Source organism: Mchenga conophoros, linkage group LG17 (assembly GCF_057382185.1).
Source record: "Mchenga conophoros isolate Kocher_MC1m ecotype Shallow Benthic linkage group LG17, M_conophoros_male_GT1.1, whole genome shotgun sequence".
In the NCBI taxonomy this organism is placed as follows: Eukaryota; Metazoa; Chordata; class Actinopteri; order Cichliformes; family Cichlidae; genus Mchenga; species Mchenga conophoros.
This window is the reverse complement of record NC_140542.1, coordinates 15,913,943-15,935,239: the sequence shown is the minus strand read 5'-3', so window position 1 is coordinate 15,935,239 and position 21,297 is coordinate 15,913,943. Positions and strand designations below refer to the sequence as shown.

The 21,297-nt window shown below is 43.1% G+C and overlaps 1 protein-coding gene across 1 annotated transcript; it reads right to left on the bottom strand.

The window, feature by feature from the left end:
* Positions 1-3,362: 3,362 nt before the first annotated feature.
* On the bottom strand, positions 3,363-20,060 carry orc1 (origin recognition complex, subunit 1). The gene is made up of 17 exons (XM_085252573.1): positions 19,815-20,060; positions 18,154-18,278; positions 17,443-17,615; positions 16,936-17,368; positions 15,416-15,668; positions 13,097-13,159; positions 12,679-12,780; positions 9,387-9,630; positions 9,203-9,309; positions 8,690-8,791; positions 8,379-8,550; positions 7,991-8,098; positions 6,221-6,370; positions 5,698-5,817; positions 5,431-5,600; positions 5,245-5,332; positions 3,363-3,732 (listed from the first exon to the last, which is right to left on the bottom strand). The coding sequence occupies exons 1-17, from the start codon at positions 19,907-19,909 to the stop codon at positions 3,538-3,540; spliced, it is 2,700 nt and encodes an 899-aa protein (XP_085108699.1). The 5' UTR covers positions 19,910-20,060; the 3' UTR covers positions 3,363-3,537.
* Positions 20,061-21,297: the final 1,237 nt, after the last annotated feature.

The following is a 21,297-nucleotide window of genomic DNA, read 5'->3' as shown; positions in this document are numbered from 1 at the left end:
GGCCCCCATGCACCCACCCGCCCACAACCCCGGCAACACACCAACCAGGACCCAAGCCCCCGAGGCCCGGCCCGGGCCCCAGCCCGGAGACGGAGCGCCCCCAGAACCTCACGCCCATCCCGGACCCACCCAGGGGCAGCCAGGCTACCAGGTCAGTAACCCACGTCCGTCAGCACAGACCCTCCCCTAGCCCCGCTGCACGCAGCCGCGAGGAAACAGTCACCGGAGAGCCAACAGAGCCCCTAACCGGACATGACCGCTACCCCGGGTTGAGCCCCCCAAGGAAGATGCCTCCGGGGAACCCCCCGACGCCCTAAGCCTGTCCCTACCCCCACACCAATCACAACAGTGAAGGCGGGACCAAACTATGACCCCCCCACCCCCACTAGGTGATGGAGCTGATCAAAGGAGCCCAGAGCAATTGATCTGATGTGGTGGCCAAGGCTGTATCAAGACTAATGTAATCTAATAGATAATTTCTATATTGGTTAGAATTAAGATTATTTTTATTTTTCCAGTTCATGAGGACTGTTTTCTTGGCTATGCATAGGGCAGTGAAAACCATATGGGCTATATTCTTTTCTGAAGTGACATTATCTAAGCTGCCCAACAAACACACTAAGGGGGAAGTTGGAATGTTACATTTCAGACACTTCGATAAGTCTTCACATATCTCGCGCCAAAACTTCTGAACTGGTGGACAGAACCAAAGAGCGTGGATATGATTGTCTGGTGTATTGCTTTGACAGTGTGAGCAGTTGTTGGTAGACGTAAAGCCCATCTTGAACATCCGATGACCTGTATAGTGTACTCTATGTAATATTTTGTATTGAATTAATTGAAGACTGGGATTTCTAATTAGATGAAAGGTTTTTAAGCAAATCTGAGACCGGAAGTTTAGGTCTAAGTTAACTGATAAATCCGCTTCCCATTTTGCAATAGGAAGTGATATTGATTCATCTGTTTTAGAAAGCATTCTGTATATTTTGGATAGTAATTTGGGGGGTTTAAGAGTAAGAAACTGAACCACACTTGGTGGTGTTTGTAGTTCAACTTGACCCGGTTTAAATTTCTTTTTTACTATGGATTTAATTTGTTGATATTCTAAAAATCTTTTCTTGTTGATCCCATATTGTGTAACTAGTCCGTCAAATGAAATAAATTCTGTTCCTTCTAGTATATGTTCTAAATATTTGATTCCTTTATCACTCCAATCTGAAAAGTTTATCATATTATTGTTTTGTAATATGTCAGGGTTGTTCCAGATAGGTGTACGTTTGCATGGGATTAATGAAGACGCCGTCAATTTTAGAAACTCCCATCATGCTGTCAGAGAAGAGCTGATGTTGATGCTTTTAAAGCATTCATGTCGTTGGATGTTTGAGCTGATAAATGGTAGGTCTGAGATCTCTAGATTATTGCAGAGTGCTTGTTCTACATCTAGCCAAGGTTCATCTAAGAGGGTGTGTTTTAGCCATCCTGAGATAAACTGAAGCCTGTTGGCTAAGAAGTAGTGCTGAAAGTTAGGCAGTTCTAGTCCTCCTTTATCCTTGGTCTTTTGTAGTGTTTTTAAGCTTATACGTGGGGGTTTATTTTTCCAAAGGAATTTGGACATACATGAATCTAGAGATCTGAACCAATCTTGTGGCGGTTTAGTTGGGATCATTGAGAATAAATAATTTATTTTTGCCTTAACTGGGGGCCAGGAAGGGAGAATGAAAGGTAGGGAAAGAAAACCAGAGGTAGAGAGGCACAGTGAGAGAAGACACACAAATCAGCTGGATGACCTGTTAGAAGAAAAAATAGAGAAAACAAGCAAAAGGAGAGCAACACAAGAAACACATCACTGCAGCAATAACTTAGATAATTATAAGTAACAGTAAATACTAAATATTGAATGTCATTCTGCAGCACACAATGTGCTTTGAGGTTGGAGCCAAAAAAAATATAGTGTGCACACCTGTGTGTGTTCTCCATGTAACGATCTGCTAGAGGGTGTGGGAACCATAGCCCCGTCCTCCAGGGCATGAAGCAGGCATGGAAGAGATCCAGGCCCCAGACATCATAGATTTGGCCATATGAATATGGAAAAGGGTTGCTCTAAAGAGAAATCAAAAATAATAGCCAAAATAATGAGATGATCTCCAAAATGTAATTTGGCGGACCAAGAATCTGAGGAATACTCACAGTTGGATCAGGACAAAATATGAGAATAAAGCGAGAGGTGCATTTGTTAGATCTAAGAAGAAAGTGCATAAAATATTTCTTTAATTTAGAAAAAAGGAACTTTTAAGCCACGGTACACCTATGATTATGCCTGTATTACTGACCCTTGTATTCCAAGAGCACAAACACTGCGAGTGGCCAGCAGTGCTAGTTTCAGTCATTATGCAAATGTACTATTTGTTATGTTGGGGAAACCTGCATTAAGCTAAGACTGAAGACGTCACTTCGGTGAGTGATGAAGCGTTTCGTCCAGATGAACAGAAACTTTTGGGGGCAAACCATTTGTCTTTTTTCAAATTTACACTATCCATACCTAAATGAACAAAAATAAATAAACATTTTTAGTTTCCTGCCTCTTCCTGTACCACTTTTTCCTCAAACTGCTCATAAGCTTCCTCAAACAACCATTAATTAAATTAAAATTTATTAATATAACATCAAATCACAACAACAGTTGCCTCAAAGCTCTTTATCTTGTAAGGTAAAGACCCTACAATAACACAGAAAAAAACACAACAATCATATGACCCCCTGTCTGCAATGGGAAGGAAAAAGTCCCCTTTAACAGGAAGAAATCAGGCAGTATGTACAAACACTTTATGGTGTCTGTACATACTGCTGGTTCAGGGTAGAGCAGTTCATCTACTAACTGGAAGGTTGATGACTTGATCCCTGACTATTGCGGTCTGCATGCCAAATATCCTTCGTCAAATGAGATTTATTTCTTCTCGAAAACCACATAATATCTTAAATCACATATACCACATAGGTCAAAAACAAAAAATAAACATGTAGGTCACAAAACCTACAGCAGAAGCACAACACTTAAATTCATTTGTTTGTAGCTGCAGATTATTGCCATTAAACAAACATGGGTTTGTGTTAATGAACAACTTGTGTAATGTACAAAATGTGGATATGCTACATAATGATTACCAAAAAAAGTATTCCTTGGTTCATAGAGAAAAGAGTTGTGCTTCAGTGAATCTGCAATATTAAACTCTCATCAAACTCTGCTAGCAGAGAAGCATCTTTAAGTTTCTTTACAGCTTGAGTGTTCCTGATCCCTAAAGTGCAGCTAAAACTCTAAAGAAACTATAATCAAAGAGGTTTTAATATTACTCCAAGAAAGCAACTGAGGGATTAGTAGAATTTTATTGTACATTTAAGACAAACATAAAAAATAAAATCCAGAGACAGAAGAAAATCTTCCAGTAAAATTGGGGACAAAGATTTAAGCTCATAACTAAAATCCGTGGACGAGGGTTCACTTTTCTGTCATTGTTCAGTTTGTGTGAAAGACTCCCCCCTTCAGTCAGCTTTCAAGGCATAAAAGATGTCATCCTGGCTGACGTTGAGTCGGATGTGCTGCAGGACTCCCAGGTGACTCGGTTCCAGCAGCAGCAGCCTGCAGGCTCCCAGACGCTGACAAACAGCCAGACCCTCCGAGACACCGATGGGCCGAAGACCTTCAATCCGACAGAGAGCTTGGTGCTGCACGAACACCTGGCATACAAAACACAAGGGGGCCTGATGTTGCATTTCAAGTTGAGACACAGCACTCCAATTCCACAGTGCAATGTGAAAGTGGACTGTGTTAAAATGACACAATCAGCTACAATTGTTATCTTTATGTGTAGCCTTTTAAGCTTATAACTGTAGAAAATTTGGGCTGCAATTATTGTAGTAACCGAGTTAACTATTGATGTTTGTTGTGTTATCTGTCAATCATCACACATTTTGTTTGAGGGAAAAAAGGTTTATAAGTTGAAACATTCATGGAATTGGCAAACAGGCAAAGAGAGCTAAAGCTGCCTATTACAAGTTTTAAATCCCCATTTTAAAAAAGGTCCTACTTTTAACGATTTCTGTGCTAATATAACCCTAATTAAGAGGATATCAGGTTAGTTAAGTAGCTGAGAGGATTAATTCATTTCAGCAGGTTTAAATTAAATTAACAAGTGCACTAGAAGGGTAACAATGAGAAACCCCAACACAGGGATGGTTTTGCAGGAAGCGGAAACTGAAATTTTTCCCTCCTCATCTTTTCTGACCAGCGTACTACTGGTTGCATGACACCCTCTAGTGGTCCCTATGCTCACTGCCATGGAGCAAGACTGGCCTTTGCCATAGAGAACCAGAACTGGCAGGTACATTGATGCTTTTTACAGAATACAGCAGGCTCATTCTAAACACATGTGACAAACATAAAAAGACTGGAGAATCTGTACAGAAAATTATGCTGCCTGTTACATCGTTCAGCATGACTGATGGGTCATGCTGAGGTGGACCAGTGATGGTCTGGTAAAACACAGGCATGGAGGGATGCACAGACCGCTACAGGATAGGCAACAGCCCTGAGGGCCACTAGGATTTGGGATGAAATCATTGGACCCATTGTCAGACTCTAAAATGAGGCAGTACCAAGGCTTATTTAGAGAGAATATTCAGGAAGTTCCTGGATGATGAAGGAAGTTATTCCAATGCAACATCCTCTGGATATTATGCAAGCATCACTGCCATTGTCACTGAAATCGACACGCATTTCATTCTTTAGGACACTGCAGAGATCTCTCTCATTCACCTCCAGTTAACGACGACTGGAGCTGGGTAAGCTGAAAGCCCAGTGATTTATCATCATAACAGATGAGTTTTGTACATGTGTGATGTACTGTGATAGACTGCACAGAGATAGACAGTACAGAGAGACTGCACAGAGATAGACAGTACAGAGAGACTGCACAGAGATAGACAGTACAGACTGTAATCTAAATAAAGATGTAGGCCTGTGTTTCTGAGCTCATCTAATTCCTCACAGAACATCCAGCTAAACATGATTTCTAGATTATGAATGAATATCTGTATTCATGTTAGATTTAAGGTCTGTGTTTTATTCTTTAAATGTGTATTTATTGAAGCCTTTAAAAAAGTAAATCAACTTATGGATTCGTTTCATATACAGTCTATAGAGGCTTGTTGGTTTTGTTTTAGTAACTTTAGTTGTTTTACATTTCTCACCTGTTGGAAAGTCGCCTCTTCCAATCCCAGCCGCCTAAACTCTGCAATAGCAGCTCTGAGGAAGAGCTGCTCCTGTGTTGACGCACACCTGAAAAAAAACAAACCACATCAGTCACTTCTCCTCACAGCTGCCAATGCACATCTCTACAGCGTGCATTACTAAAGTGACCAAAGGTTTGGTCTCACCTGATGGCAGTGATGTAGGCAGAGGAAAACATCTCATTCAGTGCTTCCATCACGTGACTCATTCCCACCAATCCTGTGGAGGAAGGGTCAGCAGCTGAGTGCTCACAGATCTCCGTTGCCCGCCGACAGATGTCCAAACATCGGCGAGCATCACCGGACAGAGCGGCCACCTGCCAGATATGAGGGACACGGACGTGACTTGACGGTGGGCAGGTGAGTACACAACAGAGCAGGTGAGACTGCATTAAAGACAATCTGGTGGCCAACCTTCCTGGACACCAACTGCAGAGCGTCCTCCTCAAAGGCCTTCAACTTGTTCAGCCTGGACATGATGATCTCCTGCAACTGCTTGAAGCTGTACGGCTGGAATGACATCCTGGTCAAACCCTGGAAGCAGCAATGCAAATGATCAGTGGCTTTTAGTTTATGTTTTTTTCTTACAAGTCATCCGAATGAGATATTTAGTTGTTGTATTAATATTCAGATATTCAAAGGGCTGAAAAGCAAAATAAGTAGGAGAAGAAATGATCTCGAAAAGACAGGAAGTAAAGTGATGTCAAATTGTTTAACACAGTCTTGAATGAGAATTACACAAGTGCATTTCTGTTGCTACTACTTTGTCACAGCTTCAGCTTGTGTCCATGTGAGGGCAGGAACATAAATCAGCCGGTAAATTGCGGCTTTGGCTTCATGCTCAAATCTTTTTACCACACAGCAGTGACCTTTAAACCATCATTCATAGTATTGCTGTCAGGGAATGTAAAGAATAGCAGTGTTTAATCAGTCTCACCAGTCTACTGGCCACTCTGTTGATCATGATTCTCTCGGGCAGATCCATTGTGTTGGCGATGGTCAGCACCACCAGGCGAGCATGACGCCGTGTGGGCCAATCGAACAGGTTGTACATCACGTTCTGCTTCCTCGTCCACAGCAGGTCTAACTAAAGCGGGCCGAAACAAAAAATATAGTACAGGATGGTTATTCTGCTATCACAATTCTTAGTTAAAAGTGACAGACAAGCACACAGGCTCTATACATGGTGTGAGCAGGCACCATTTCCTGAGAAACCTGGGGTTCTGCAACATGTTTAGCAAAAATTATCCATCCATCCTCTTCCCGCTCATCCTTACAGGGGAAAGGGTTATGGGTGGGAGGGGGCTGAAGCCTATCCCAGCTATCATAGGGTGAGAGGCGGGGAACACCCTGGATAGGTCACCAACCTAACACAGGGCTAACACAGAGACAGAACAAACGGTTATCCAGTATGATTTATATTACTAATTAGAGTAATATCGGCCTCTGTGATGAACATATCCCAACCAGACATGAACTTGTTAAAACTAAATAGACTATATTTCCAAATATGGGTCAGACATTGTGGTTGGACGACAAAGTCCGGTTTATAGACTCGGGTCTGTTTTATCCCAAAGATGTTCTATATAGCTGAGTGGAGACTCTGTGTAGGCCAGTCCAGTTCTACCGCACCAAACCTGCTCATGCAGGTCTTTATAGATCTTGCTTTGTGCAGTGGTGTGCAGGAAGGAGCCACCCCCAAACTGTTCCAACGTAGTTGGGAGCATGAAATCGTTCAAAATGTCTCGTTCTGCTGAAGCATTAAGAGTTCCTTTCTCTGGAACTACAAACATGCATGATTTGTTCCTCCAGGAAACACGTCTTCTCTGCTCTACAGTCCAGTGCTGACATGCTTTACACCTCTGCGTTCATTGCTTTGCAGTGTGCTTCATGATTTAACGATTGTATGCAGCTGCATGGGTTTCAATGGAAAGCTGTCTACACACAGTTCTCGAGCTAATCTGAGTTTAGAGGTCTATAGCGACTGACTCTACAGAGCGTTGCTGACCTCTGGACACCACGCAACTCAGCCTTCGCTGACCCTACTTAGTGATTTTATGTGGCTTTCCACTTTGTGCCTGAGTTGTCATAACACCACAAACAGCTGATTGTGGAATATTTAATATCAAGGAAACTTCACGACTGTACTTGATGTGCAGATGGCATCGTATCACAGTATGAAATTCATAGCTCCTGAGAGCAACCTACATTTCTTGGACTATTAGGCAGAATACCAGTTACCTTGTGATAAATGGTGAACAAGGGAATGTGAAGTCAGGGGCTTTGCTCACAGAATATAATTTAAGAATGCTGAACTTGTTCTCACGCCGCACGGTGGCATGGTGGTTAGCACTGTTAGCACCTCACAGGGAGAAGGTCCTGAGTCGACTTTCTGTGTGGAGTTTGCATGTTCCTCATGTGTCTCTGTGGGTTCTCTCCGGGTACTCCGGCTTCCTCCACAGTCCACAGACATGCGGTTACTAGGGTTGGGTTAATTGGTGACTCTAAATTGCCCATATTTGTCAATGTACGTGCACATAGTTATCTCCGTGTTAGCACTGTGGCACACTGTTGATATACTGAGGGTGTCCCCTGCCTTTTGCTCTATTGTAGCTGGGATAAGCTCCGGGCCCCCATGACTATGATAAGGATAAGCGGAAAAAATTTCCTCTTTAAAAGAAAAAAAAAAAAAAAAAATTGTTCTTACTTCATCCACGAGCATCACAATAGTCTCCTTCCTGGGCGCTAGGTTGCTGAATCTCTTTTCCAGCAGAACTGCTGCGTGGTCAGGTGTGGCTTTCTGACCAGTCAGTTTCTGCAGGGATGAGATAAATAAATGAGACGTTACTACGGCAGGTCAGCAGATAGCCCATGTGTCATTGGCCAGCACAATGAACCCCGAGCTGCCCCCATGCATTAATCACAAGTCTGTGAATGTTGGATAAAAGCACATAGGGATAGATAGCACTGTACACACACACACACACACACACACACACACACACACTCTGAAGAGTAAGTTGGTGAAGTGATAAAGCAAAATGATTATTACTTGACTAAAGCCTGCAGCGGCTGTGAAAAAGCTTCATTCCCACCTGTAGGATTTGGACGTAGGCCTGGTGTGGGTCTGTCATTTTCATCCCATTGATCTCGATGAAGTGGAATGAAGGGATTTCGTCCATGTCAGCTGCGTGCTGCAGACAGCGAATCACCTCATGAACTGTCGCTGTCTTTCCAGTTCCTGGCACACCAGAGATGTACATGCACCTGTAATAAAACAAAATCCCACAGTTTTTCAAAAAAAGACAAAACAAACAAACAAAAAAAAAAACAACAGCCTCGAGACACGTAGACCCTGAAGTGTGCAGATGCGACTCCAGTAAGACTGCTAAAAGCTTTCTCTCACCCTCCTGTGTTGTCAATGATCTTGCTTTCCACAAAGCTGTAGATGTCCTGAAACTCCTGCTCCCTGCAGGGCAGAGACTCTGGCACCGATGACACATGCAGCCTGATAAAAGAGGAAGAACTCATTATAATACAACAGTTTCAATTTCAGTCGATCCGCAAGGAAACGTTTACTGCACCAACTCTCCATCTTCTACTTCGTGACTGCAACGTGCTTTACTACAGCCCTCTTTCACACATATGCGACTAAAAGGTCAGCTGCAGACACAATAACACAGTTGTTCCTGTTTGACTTTCAAGGACACTCAAAGTCCACCTGACGGGTGCATGCATTGTTGCTGCACTGTGGTTGCGGTTCAAAGAAAAGAAGAAAAGAAAAAAGGTCCACGGCTGTATCTTTATCATACAACATGGATACGCATGAAGCGTCATGCTCACCATCCGATGTGTCTGCACCGCAACAAAGAAAGTTTAGTTTTCTGAGTCCTTTCACTTGTGTCTACCGTGAGCTCACCTGGCTCTGGCTTCCTCCAGGATGTTAGCCGGCTGTTGGGTCTGCAGGGACCTGATGGGGATGCTGGGCGTGGCGTGACGGGGGGTTTTGGGCGTTCCCGGCGAGATCTGTAGAAATAGGAGAGAGACGGTGAGAAAGTGGTGATCTCATGTCTGAATATCAGAGTGCGTCTGGTCTTCATCACCTTCTTTGCGGGAGTTCTTCGTTGTGTTCTCGCTGAGGAGTAAGATTTCCTTTTTGAACGAGAATTGCCAGAACCCGTTGCAACATATCGGAACTTCTTCGCTGACACTTGATCATCAATATTCGGCCCATCCTCATCTTGACCCTCCTCTTCGCTGCTGCTCAGCAAGTCATTCTTAGATGGAACAAACTCATCCTCTTCCTCTCCGGATGAGTTTAGGTCCTGATCGTTTTCCAGAAGATTCCTGATGGAACACATAACAGACACCCTTAAGATTTACGAGTCCTTTTTCACTTTGTTAATGTTTGATTCTGGTGGTGCTACGAAGCCAAAACACAGACTACATAAGACTGACACAAGTTAAAAAAATAAAACAACAGAAAGGGTGTGAACGATAAAATGATCATTTGAAACAAATCGTGTTAATTCAAGCTTCAAGCAGCAGTAATGGTGCCCTCACACCTTTAATCCAGGTATTTCTTATTGCTTGAAATGTTTTAAGGCCTGGAAGCTTACTGGCCCTTATAAATAAATTATGCACACTGTGTGGTTTCAAACAACGCTCACTAATTATACTTAATTTTGCTCCACATATTCATGCGTGACTTTATGATGTAGCAATCACTGGACAAGAGGTGGGGTACACCCTGCACAGGTCGGCAGCCTGATGCACAAAGACAATCCTTCACTTTCACATTCACACTTATGCATAATTTAGATGTAATTAACTTCAGAGGAAGCCGGTGTACCTGGAGAGAACATGCAAACTCCACACAGAAAGGCCTCGACTAGTTGGTTGAGTCAAACTCAGAACGTTCAACTTTCCATTCAATTCCGGTTTATTTATACGCATGATCTGATATCGTCGTGTTGGTGTTGTTCCCAGATCAACATAGCAAGTGACCAATCAGAACGTTGTGACGTCATACTTTTGCGACTTCGGGAAAAACCGCCGTAAAACAAAAAACTGTACTGCGAGAAACCGCCTCTGTCCGCCGATCAACGGATCCTGACCCTGACCCTTTAATAAACGCTAAGCAGAATTGATATTGTCCTTGGAACATTGGAATTTCATAAATGCACGAATGGCTTGGCGCGCCGAAGAATAACGCCACAACAATGTGATTGGTCACTTGCAATGTTGTTCCAGGAACAACACCCACACGACGATATCAGATCATCCTTATTTATACAGCCTAATGCTCTTCTACCTTTAAATATCCTAGGAACCCCAAGTAAGCCTGAAGTCCAAGAGAGAAGTGCTCTAATGGGCTGATATGGTACTTTAAGGTCATTAAGATAAGATGGGGCCTGACTATTCAAGGCCTTGCATGTGAGGAGAAACAGTGCTAACCATCACGCTGCACACACACGGACACAAACAAATTCGCCATCAGAAAGTCAATGGCAAACTATAAGCACAAGTTGCCATTAAGTGTGGGATTTACCAGTGAGATGCTCTGTCATTGCTGCCGTTTCGCAAAGACCTGAACCGCCTCAGCCGAATCAAGACTAGCTAAGGATACCGACTACGAAATGGAGCAATCGTCAGCACCTCTGCCACATGGATGACACCGAGCTGTATGCCAAGAGTGAATGACACATCAGTTAACCGATCCACACCAGTGGATACTACACCAACAACACTGGAGTGTAGTCACATGGTAACAAGGATAGGGAAGGCAGTCAGAACTACCAGAAGGCAACATTGCAGACAGCTAAAAGTACCTTGGAATACCACAGGCAAATGGGAAGCACGAAAGGGCCGCTAGGAAAGCTGCAACCAAGAACAAGATCCGGGCAATTAACATCTATGCCCTGCCAGTCACAAGATATCCTGCTGAGATAATAAGCTGGCAAAAGAAGGAGACAGAAGCCACTGACAACAAGACAAGAAAGCTCCTTGTCATCCATGGAGGGTTTCACCCAAACTCCAGCATCCTGAGAATGTGTGCTAAGTGAAAGGAACGAGGGTGAGTACTAGTGGGTGTCAGAACCAACAACCAGGATGAAACAAACATCCGTGATCATCAAGAAGATGATGTGTGCATTATGAATACCTCAGGCAGCAGAAACTTGAGAAAGAACAGGACCCTGCACGGTATGTACCACTGGCAAATAGAGGAGGTGGCTGACATCCAGAAATCCTACCAGTGGCTGGACAAAGCTGGACTGAAAGACAGCACAGAGGCACTAATCATGGCAGCACAGGAACAAGCTCTGAGCACAAGATCCATAGAGGCTGGGGTCTATCACACCAGGCAAGACCCCAGGTGCAGGCTGTGTAAAGATGCCCCAGAGACAATCCAGCACACAACAGCAGGGTGCAAGATGCTAGCAGGCAAGGCATACATGGAACGCCATAACCAAGTGGCTGGCATAGCGTACAGAAACATCTGTGCCGTGCCGAGTGTGGCCTGGAATATATGCCCCTAGGGTGGCTGAGAATGACCGAGCTAAGATCCTGTGGGTCTTGTAGACACAGATGGACAAACTGGTGATGGCTAACCAACCGATCATACTAGTGCTGAATAAGTAGAGGAAGAAGGCTGTGGCGATAGATCCAACTGTGCCAAGCAACATCAGAAAGAAGGAACAGGAGAAGCTGGAGAAATACCTAGAGCTAACAGGGGAGCTAAAGAAGATATGGAAGAAAGCAACTATGGTCCCCGTGGTAAGTGGTGCACTTGGGACAGTGAAGCTTCCCCCAAACCAGCCAAGTGGCTCCAGCAGATTCCAGGAATGACATCCAAGATCTTTGTCCAGAAGAGCGTGATCCTAGGAATAGCAAAGGTACTGCACAGGATCTCAAGCTCTTAGGCCTCTGGCAGAGGACAATAATAATAATAATAATAATAATAATAATAATGGATTGCATTTATATAGCGCTTTTCGAGACCCTCAAAGCACTTTACAATGCCACTATTCATTCACTCTCACATTCATACACTGGTGGAGGCAGCTACAGTTGTAGCCACAGCTGCCCTGGGGCAGACTGACAGAAGCGAGGCTGCCATATCGCGCCATCGGCCCCTCTGACCACCACCAGTAGGCGGTAGGTGAAGTGTCTTGCCCAAGGACACAACGACCGAGACTGTCCGAGCCGGGGCGCGAACCGGCAACCTTCCGATTACAAGACGAACTGCCAACTCTTGAGCCACGATCCAAGTTTCAAGACTGCCTGCAGGGTCGTTTTGCATAACTGCACATACAAACAGGCACATGCATGCACTCTTTCACACCACTGTATGTAAAAATAAGAGAGATCCCATGGATCCACTTTTGCACTCACAGCTGTTTCTTGATGCGTGATGACACCACCATGGCCGACTTCCTCTTAGAGCTCCTCGGTGTTTCAGTGACCATTGGAGACTTTTCATTCTCCACCTCCGCTCTACACACACACAACACATGGACGGGTATAAGAGGAACAGCCTGTAGTTTTTGGTTTAGTCTACACAAGGAAAACCACATCTTAAATTCAACGCATATATCAAATGCACAGTGTGTGTGACTTGTATGTGAATATGAATGTTAGTCAGGTGAACCTGGTTGATACTTCTCAGAGGAAAGTAGAACTGGATACAAACTGTAGCAAACCAAACATGTTGAAACAACAAGGATAAACAGGTCACGTTAGCATCACGCGGTGCTGTCTGTGTGCAGAGTGAAAGATTATGAAGGGTAAATGTATGGATGAGTGTACTCACAGAACACTGAGGACTGGCTCTTTAATGGTTTTCAGCTCTTTCTTTTGTGACACAGTTGTAGCTCTGTTTGAAAACACACAGGACTTGTTACAACATTTGAAAATCTCTCTAGACACTGAAAGGCTAATCACTTTAATATAGCTATCCAAACCTACATGGCTAATAACTGGTTGGGCCCCCCTTAGCAGCAACAACTGCAATTAAGCATTTGTGATAACTGGTAGTGAAGCACTGTGGAGGATTCTGACCCACTCATCTTTGCAAAATTGTTATAATTCAGCCACATTGGAGGGTTTTCCAGCATGAAACACCCTTTTAAGGTCATGCCATTCAAAGGTGGACTTTGGATCATTGTCCTGCTGCAGACCTGAGGTGTGCTTCAGCTTGAGGTCACAAACAGATGGCTGGACTTTGTCCTTCAGGGTGTTTTGGCAGACAGCAGCATTCATGGTTCATTTACCACAGCAAGTCTTCCAGGTCCTGACCTGCCCCAGACCATCACACTACCACCATCACATCCAGCTGTTAGTATGATCTTCCTTTTCTGAAATGCTGTTACTATCATGAGATGTAATGTGAAACACACCTTCCAAAAAGTTCAACTTTTGTCTCTTCATCCACACAATATTTCGCACCAACTTTTAGGATATTCTTGCCATGCCGGCCATTTCTTGCCTAGTCTCTTTCTTATGGTAGAGTCACCATAAGAAGGGGAGGGGGTCACTTTTCCCCACACAGGGCTATGTAGGTTTGGATCCCCCCCTTTTAATAATAAACACCTTTATTTAGTAAGTGCATGTTTGTTGTCTTTGTCAAATGTTTCAGAGCATCAAACAACAACAAATACTAAAGTGTGACAAACATAAAAAAGAGGATATCAGTAAGTAGGGATGGGTATCGTTTAGGTTTTATCTGATACCGGTGCCAAATCGGTACTTTTGAAACGGTGCCGGTGCTCAAACGGTGCTCAAACCGGTGCTTAAAGAATGGAGAACACAAAATTGGTCCAAAAACCTCTCATGTTCAGCTGGTTTTTTGTAAAAAGATAACAATGTTAGCCTTTTCTGCAGCTATAGGGCATATATGGTATCACTCTTAGCTGGAAGCAGTGCTTAAACAATGGAAAAAACACAAACTTTGTCCTAAACCTCTCATGTTTAACTGTTTTCCACTTTTTCTTTGGTCATTTTAGCCTTTTAGGCCAGGGTGAAGGGAGTATCTGCCATCAAACAAGAAGACAGCCGCATGTAGCTATGATGATGTTTGCTAGTTCACCTTACATGCATTAATGTAATAACGTGGTTAGCCTACTCAACGTAAATTACACACAAACAACATTAAGCTACTCACGCAGAGAAGAACGGCTGCTGCTGCCGTCAAATACGGCGCATTTCTCGGCTTTTAAAAAAAACGCTATGCGTCGCCAGGTGTTTCATCGGATTCTTGGTGTTACTTCCTTTGACAGTATCACAGTATCAGCTTAAAGCACTTGTTGCTGCTGAGTTTGCATATTTTGCTGTGAAGTACAGCCAGACTTTTGACCGCTTCGCCTTGGACATTTTTAATCTGTAGCTCTGCTCTAACAGAACGTACGTACCTGGCCCCGCCTACTATCCTCGGAAACATAAAATGATTGGCTAGAAGTGTATCACAGCTCAGGAAAAAAAAGCACCGAAATAAAGCACCGAAATGTGCGCTGCTTTTCGGTCTGGTTACTACCGTTTATGTCAGAACCGGTGCCATCATGGCACCGGACACCGGTACCCATCCCTATCAGTAAGGGGGCAAACGCTTTTTCACACCACTGTATACTCTCCTTGGAGTGGCATCGCTTATCCTCTGTGTCCTAACCAAGATCTTTGTTGAACCAGTCACCATTTCATCACCTCCCAAGGACTGAAAGTGGCACCAGTGTGCTTGGTTTTATACCAGTTATCTCAGGTTTTAAACCAATAACCTAATTATGCTCACATTCCTTTGAACTGTTGTACCTGTTTTGACCTGTATAAAAATCAGGCTCCACCTCCTGAGCTACAACAACCCCTTCCACTACAAGTGTGTATGTTTACATCGAGTTTAAGTCATTTAAAAAAACTAAATATAGAAGCTTTCTTGTTTCAGCCGGTTTATCTAAACGGACCTTAAGCTGAAAGTAGGAAGCTGTGAGTGTCAATGAAAATCTCTTAATTTTTCAATCTTAACTTGAAAATCCCTAAACCTAACTTAGAGTTTCTACTGCATATTGTAAACTGTGTGACGGTTGAATTTACATAATTAAATGACTGGCTTTCAGTGTGTTGTGTGCGAGACGGCGCTGACCTTGTGGAGTCATCCTTGGCTGGTGACAGAGGGCTATCCGAATCAGAGAGTTTGTTGAGGAAGACAGATGAGGGGACACCACACCGAGCACCGGTGGGTCTGTGGGCCTTCCTCAGGGGTGTGAGGCTGTGGGTGACGGGCAGAGGATGAGCGGCAGAGGGAGGAAGCCTGCGAGTCAGTGTCACCTTTGATTCCAACTCTTCATTTAGCAGCTGACTCAGGACTTCTTCACCTGTCACTGACTTGTCTGGACCTGACAGGACAAAGATGGACAACAGAGTTTTATTCGCTTAATGCAGTTTTATTTATATAGTGCCAAATCACAACAGCCGCTTCATATTGTAAGGTATTGGCCCCAAAACTTGGGATTCTGTTTACAATGTCAATAAATAAGAAAATGCAATGAATTGCAAATCTCTAACCCATATTTTATTCACAATTGAAAAAATCAAAGGGCTAAAAAAGTGCTTTTAAATACATCTAAAATGAACATCGACTGCAGCAGGATTGGATTAAAAAGCTCAGAGACGTAAAGATGGGCATTGTCACTAAATCTGCAAATACGTCTACAAATTGTGGAAGAAATTCAGAAAAACGTTTCTCAACATAAAAGCCAAGACTTTGAATATCTTATCATCAAGGACACGGCCGAAAATCAGTCTTGGATTCCTGTAATCTGTGGGCTTTCAAACTTCACAGGACTCAGATCTGTCATGGAAATCATTGCGTGGGCTAGGAAGCTTCTAGAAAGCTTCTTCGTGAACATGATCCAGAAACACTTCGTCTTCTTTGGGTCGTAGGTGATTTAAAATGGACTGAGACAAAGTTGAAAACTGTTGCTTGGTCAAATAAATTGAAACTAGAAATTTGGGAGACAAGAATGCTGCATCGTCGGGACAAAAAGGAAGAGGGGCCATCAGTGAGTCTAAATCTCTGATAATATGGAGGTACATTAGTATTTATGGAACTGACTTGCACACCTGGAAAGGCACCGAAAATGCTGAAAGGCATCTACGGGGTTTAGAGAAATTTGCTCCTGTCAAACACATATTGCTTTTGTAGAAGGGTCCAGGGGCTGAACTGGCCTGGTCCAGGCCATTGGCCAATTGAAAACATTTACTGGATCATGAAACTATAAATATGACAATGATCCAGTTCTGCTGAGGAGCTAGAATCCTATATAAGATAAGAAGCGAGAAAATTCCTTTCTGGAAAAAGAAAAGAAGAAAAGAAGAAGAAGGTGGTATGCTACACAGTGACAAATATGGTCCAGGTGCTGGTGCCATCCAGAAATAACCTTTCTTCTTAATTTGACTTTTTTTGTTCTTAAAATCGTACATTTTCTCAGGTATTCTGTGCTCGATTGTGAATAACAAATGGATTTATGCAGACTTGCAAATTCTTGCATTCTGGTTTTAATCAAACTTCACGACTTTTGGTATTAGAGATATATAAAAAGCCCTGTTGTTCTCTGGTACGACAAAGTGGTTGCATTTTAAAATCCTTGTGCGAACACTCACTGCTGAGCTCCAGTCTCTTTCGGACACCAGGCGTCCTGGCCGTGGCATTCCTCCTCTTGGCACTGAGGCATTTTGACGCTGACAGTTTAGTGGCCGAGTGAAGTGACTCAGCCTCGACATTGGCAGGTGTACCTACACTGCTGCAGCCAACTTCCCCTAATGACGCCTTCTGCATTATGGCGTGGTCCGGTGTGGGTAGGACACGCCGAGAGGGTCCTCTGGGGGTGGCTGCAGACTGGGAGCAAGAAGGTGATATCGGGAGGGAGGGTTTAAGACAGGAAGGAGGTGAAGAAGCAGGTGCTGGCTCAGCGGGAGACTCCATCACGGTCGAGTTCACCACCCCGAAGACCTTGGAGTCCCAGGACAACTTCACGTACAGGGTATCTTTGTCAGAGGAGTCAGGGAACGGGTCATTGCTGTCGAGGTGCTTCACCTTGGAGATAAAGGAAGGAAATTAAACATTTTCGCATTTGACTTTAAAGCATTTGTGATTTAAATGAAGCTCACCTTCACAGGCCTGAGGATGGACTCGACGTTGACCTCATTATCACAATTACGACATTCATAGTAGAAGATCTCCTGCGGATGAGGCTCTCTGCCAAGCAATTTCAGTTTGTTGACAGGCAATTCAGACACACGCATGAACCACTGAACTACTGCCTTCATCTGTTGCCCATTCTCTGGAAGAGACAGGCACAAGACAAAGAAAGTCAGTGTCTCAAAGTGGAACAGAGTAAATATCAAGTTAGGCCATTTGAGATTAGTCTCGAGTTGTTTTAGTCCAACTGAAGTCCAAGAAAGTCAAGTCGCGTTCTAAATTATTCTAAATCCATTACTATTTGAAACAAGACCATTTCAAGTGTCCACTAATATGATCTCAGACTTAAGATAGCCAAGAGACATTCAATGATTGATAGTGTTGGAGTTGATTGCTCCTTGGGTTATTCAAGTCTAAAATAATGTATCATCGTTTAAGGCAAGTCCAGCTCAGGACTCAAGTTGCCAAAGTCGATGTCAATTCATAAAAACAATTAATTAATTTTAAAAAGCTGTTTGTCAAACTTGAGACACGTCCATGTCAGCTTGAGGGTCAGAACCAAATCTGTCTTGAGTTAAGTCCCAAATCAGAGCCTAAGTTATTTGTCATCAGTTGAGAAAAGTACACGTCAGGTCCTTGGTTAGCTGAGCCAGCTCCAAGCTTGTGTGAATACGACTCACCATCACCATACAGCCTGGTAACTTTGGCCACATATGGGTTGTCTTCATCATACCCCTCTATGAGGATGTGTTGGCCTGTGTTGATGATGATTTTTGAGAGACCCTCCACACTGATCGCAAAAGAGCTGAAACAAACGGGAGAAAAGAAACAATCAAAAACTACCGATTATGGGAGCAAGAACTGGAATCTCAAAATACAGCCAGATTGATCAATGGTGTCAAAACGCCTTTGTCATCTAGCAGATATTTGATTTCTGGTTTAGGGTTAAAATTTCAAAACAGAGTAACATAGTGTACGCTGTTAAGTGCCAGGAGGATTGCCAGGATTTATACATCAGGGAAACCAAACAACCTCTGGCGAAGTGGATGGCACAACACAGAAGAGCTACCTCGTCAGGCCAGGACTCTGCAGTCTATTTACACCTACAGGCTAGTGGACACTCTTTCAATGATGAGGATGTGCACATCCTGGACAGGGAGGAACACTGGTGTGAGCAGGGAGTCAAGGAGGCCATTTACGTGAAAAGGGAAAGACCATCTCTGAATCGAGGAGGGGGCCTAAGGTTACATCTTTCACCATCTTACAATGCTGTGATTGCAGCCATTCCCCAACTCTCTGTGAATGGTACTCATGGCCATTGATCAGTGGTCTTTGACCAGTGGGTTTTGGTCAGTGGTTGTTGATCAATGGTAATGAGAATTTGCATAATTATGATTAAGGAACTGACCTCCCAATCCATTGTTCCTTCAATGGGCTGGTTTCAGTCATTATGCAAATGTACTGTTTATAAGATTGGGGAAACCTGCAGTCAGCTGAGACGGAAGAAGTCACTTGGATGAGTGACGAAACGTTTCTCCAACAAAACGCTACGTCCAGATGAACAGAATCAACTTTTGGAGGGTCATTTCAAAGCACCAAAACATAACTAACAAACTTCTGAAAATACACTTTAACAGTTCTTCTAGATTTCTATGGAAAGAAGGGTAGAGTACTTCCATCTGGTCACGACACCGGTGTGGATTTAAAGTCCACAAACAGTAAAAAACACACAGTACCGTAAAGCCAATGTGGCACACATTCCACGAGGCGTCATCAACCCATCACTAAAACTGTGCCCCCCTCCAGGCAAACAGTAACATGGTAGACTGCATTAAAACTGACTCCACCCATGAGCCCAGATTAGAGCTGTGATGTCCACAACACAGTTACCATCTTTGTACCTGGGAGAGTTCAATGCTGTGGACAAACTGCTAGCAACAAGTCAATAAAACAAACTATGGCAGTAAATTATATGTTAACTTTGTATGAGTGTCGACTTTGGTAACTTTGACATTTTTGTAACCACATCAAAGGCCGACAACATAAAGTGAAGAATAAGATCAAGGAGCGCTAGACTTTCCCTTCTTTAAAATAAACAGACAATTGTTGCCCCCAGCCCCAGGGATCGAGGGCTAGGGACAACAAAAGAGCACAATCACGCGGCCCACCACTGCCTTAAATGATTATCACATAGTTGTTGCTTGATAGTTTGTCATTCTACTTAATTCATCCGCAGGACTCTTATCTCCCTTAATTATTCCAACAGAAACATTTTTAACCATCACACTGAAAAGACGGAGCATAAAAAGCCATTTTTTAAGGTGGAAAAATAATTACTCACTCATAGTCGTGGGTTTTTAGCCTCCTGTTGAAGCTTCGTGCCCTTCCACTCCACTCATATACTCGTCTGATTTTCATTCGAGTGAAATATTTCATCCTGTTTCGTCTCTTTCAGCTCACACAGAGGACAAAATCACAACAACAAAAAACAAAGTAACCTTCTCCCCACCGCGAAGCCGATCTGCCCGATTCTCTGATTTAATCTACTGAAAATACAATACAGGACAGCAACGAGATTTCGCGCGAAAAATGCGTAGTTTCCGGTTTTCTTTTTCGTGTCTTGAGGATCCAACACTGGCGTCATGCTGCCCCCTGCTGATTACTCCAGCCCTTCGGGGTTGCGTCAGGACACCAGGCATGAACTTTCTGTAACTTTCTGCTTTGCTCTTCATTTGCTCTTCAAATGTCCTGGTAAATTCATGCCTGAACATTTTCTGGGTTTTTTTGTTTTGTTTTTTTACGGAAGTTCACTAAATGGCAAAACGGACAATTGTGTAGATTTGCAGTATACTTTGTCCTAAATGAACACTTTACAGTATAAAATGACTTAAGACAAGATTTGTTGACTGTTAAGTAGTGCCATATGAATAAAACTGAACAGATCTAAAGAAGGTGTTTATTAGAACAGGACAGATGGGTGACTGCAGTCCTCTGAGCACAAGGCTGACAGGACTTCCCCCCCATACAATGAATAAATAAAACATAAAAATAAAAATGTAATTAAGACAGATTACTATACCAAACCTACAGATAAAAATGTGTATACTGGGTTTGTTTTGTCAGCTCTAGCTTTTCAAAGACAATGAGGACCAAAGTACAATTAGAAGTGCTTGTTCTGATGAACACTTCATGGTTCAGAATCATCTTCAATGCACAACTTTTTCTATGCTGTGCTCAAGGTGCTCTCAGCTGTTTAACCCGACATATTTATAATTTAATCACATTAGGTCAACAGTGTCACAAAACAAGCCGCATACTTGAAATAACCTGGTCAGCATTACATAAATCACATTTTCAACAAAAGTTAGAAACGTTTAGTTAATATTTTGAGACAGACGCTTCACTCTATGTGCTATAACATAGACATAATAGTAAATGTGTGAGTCTTTACATTGTAGATTCTCACTGAAGGTATTAAAACCGTGAATGAATACGTATCGAATTATGTAGTAAACAAAAAGTGTGAAATAACTCAAAACATGTTTTATATTTTATATTTGCTATATTTAGATTCTTCAAAATAGCTACCCTTTGCTTTGATTACTGCTTTACACACTCTTGGAATTGTCTGGATGAGCTTCATGAGGTAGTCACCTGAAATTTTTTTCCAACAGTCTTGGAGGAGTTCACAGAGATGCTGAGCACTTGTTGGCCCCTTTCCCTTCACTCTGCCATCTCATCCCAAAACATCTCGATTGGGTTTAGGTCAGGTGACTGAGGAGGTCAGGCCATCTGGCGCAGCACTCCATCACTTTAATTCTTGG

Excerpts from the sequence above, each read along its gene's own strand:
- orc1 (XM_085252573.1), bottom strand. The coding sequence starts at position 19,909 with ATGAAATATTTCACTCGAATGAAAATCAGACGAGTATATGAGTGGAGT. Across the intron at positions 13,160-15,415 it reads GCCAAGGATGACTCCACAAG|AGCTACAACTGTGTCACAAA; the intron begins GTCAGCGCCGTC and ends GTTTTCAAACAG. Across the intron at positions 8,099-8,378 it reads CCTACGTCCAAATCCTACAG|AAACTGACTGGTCAGAAAGC; the intron begins GTGGGAATGAAG and ends TCATCCCTGCAG.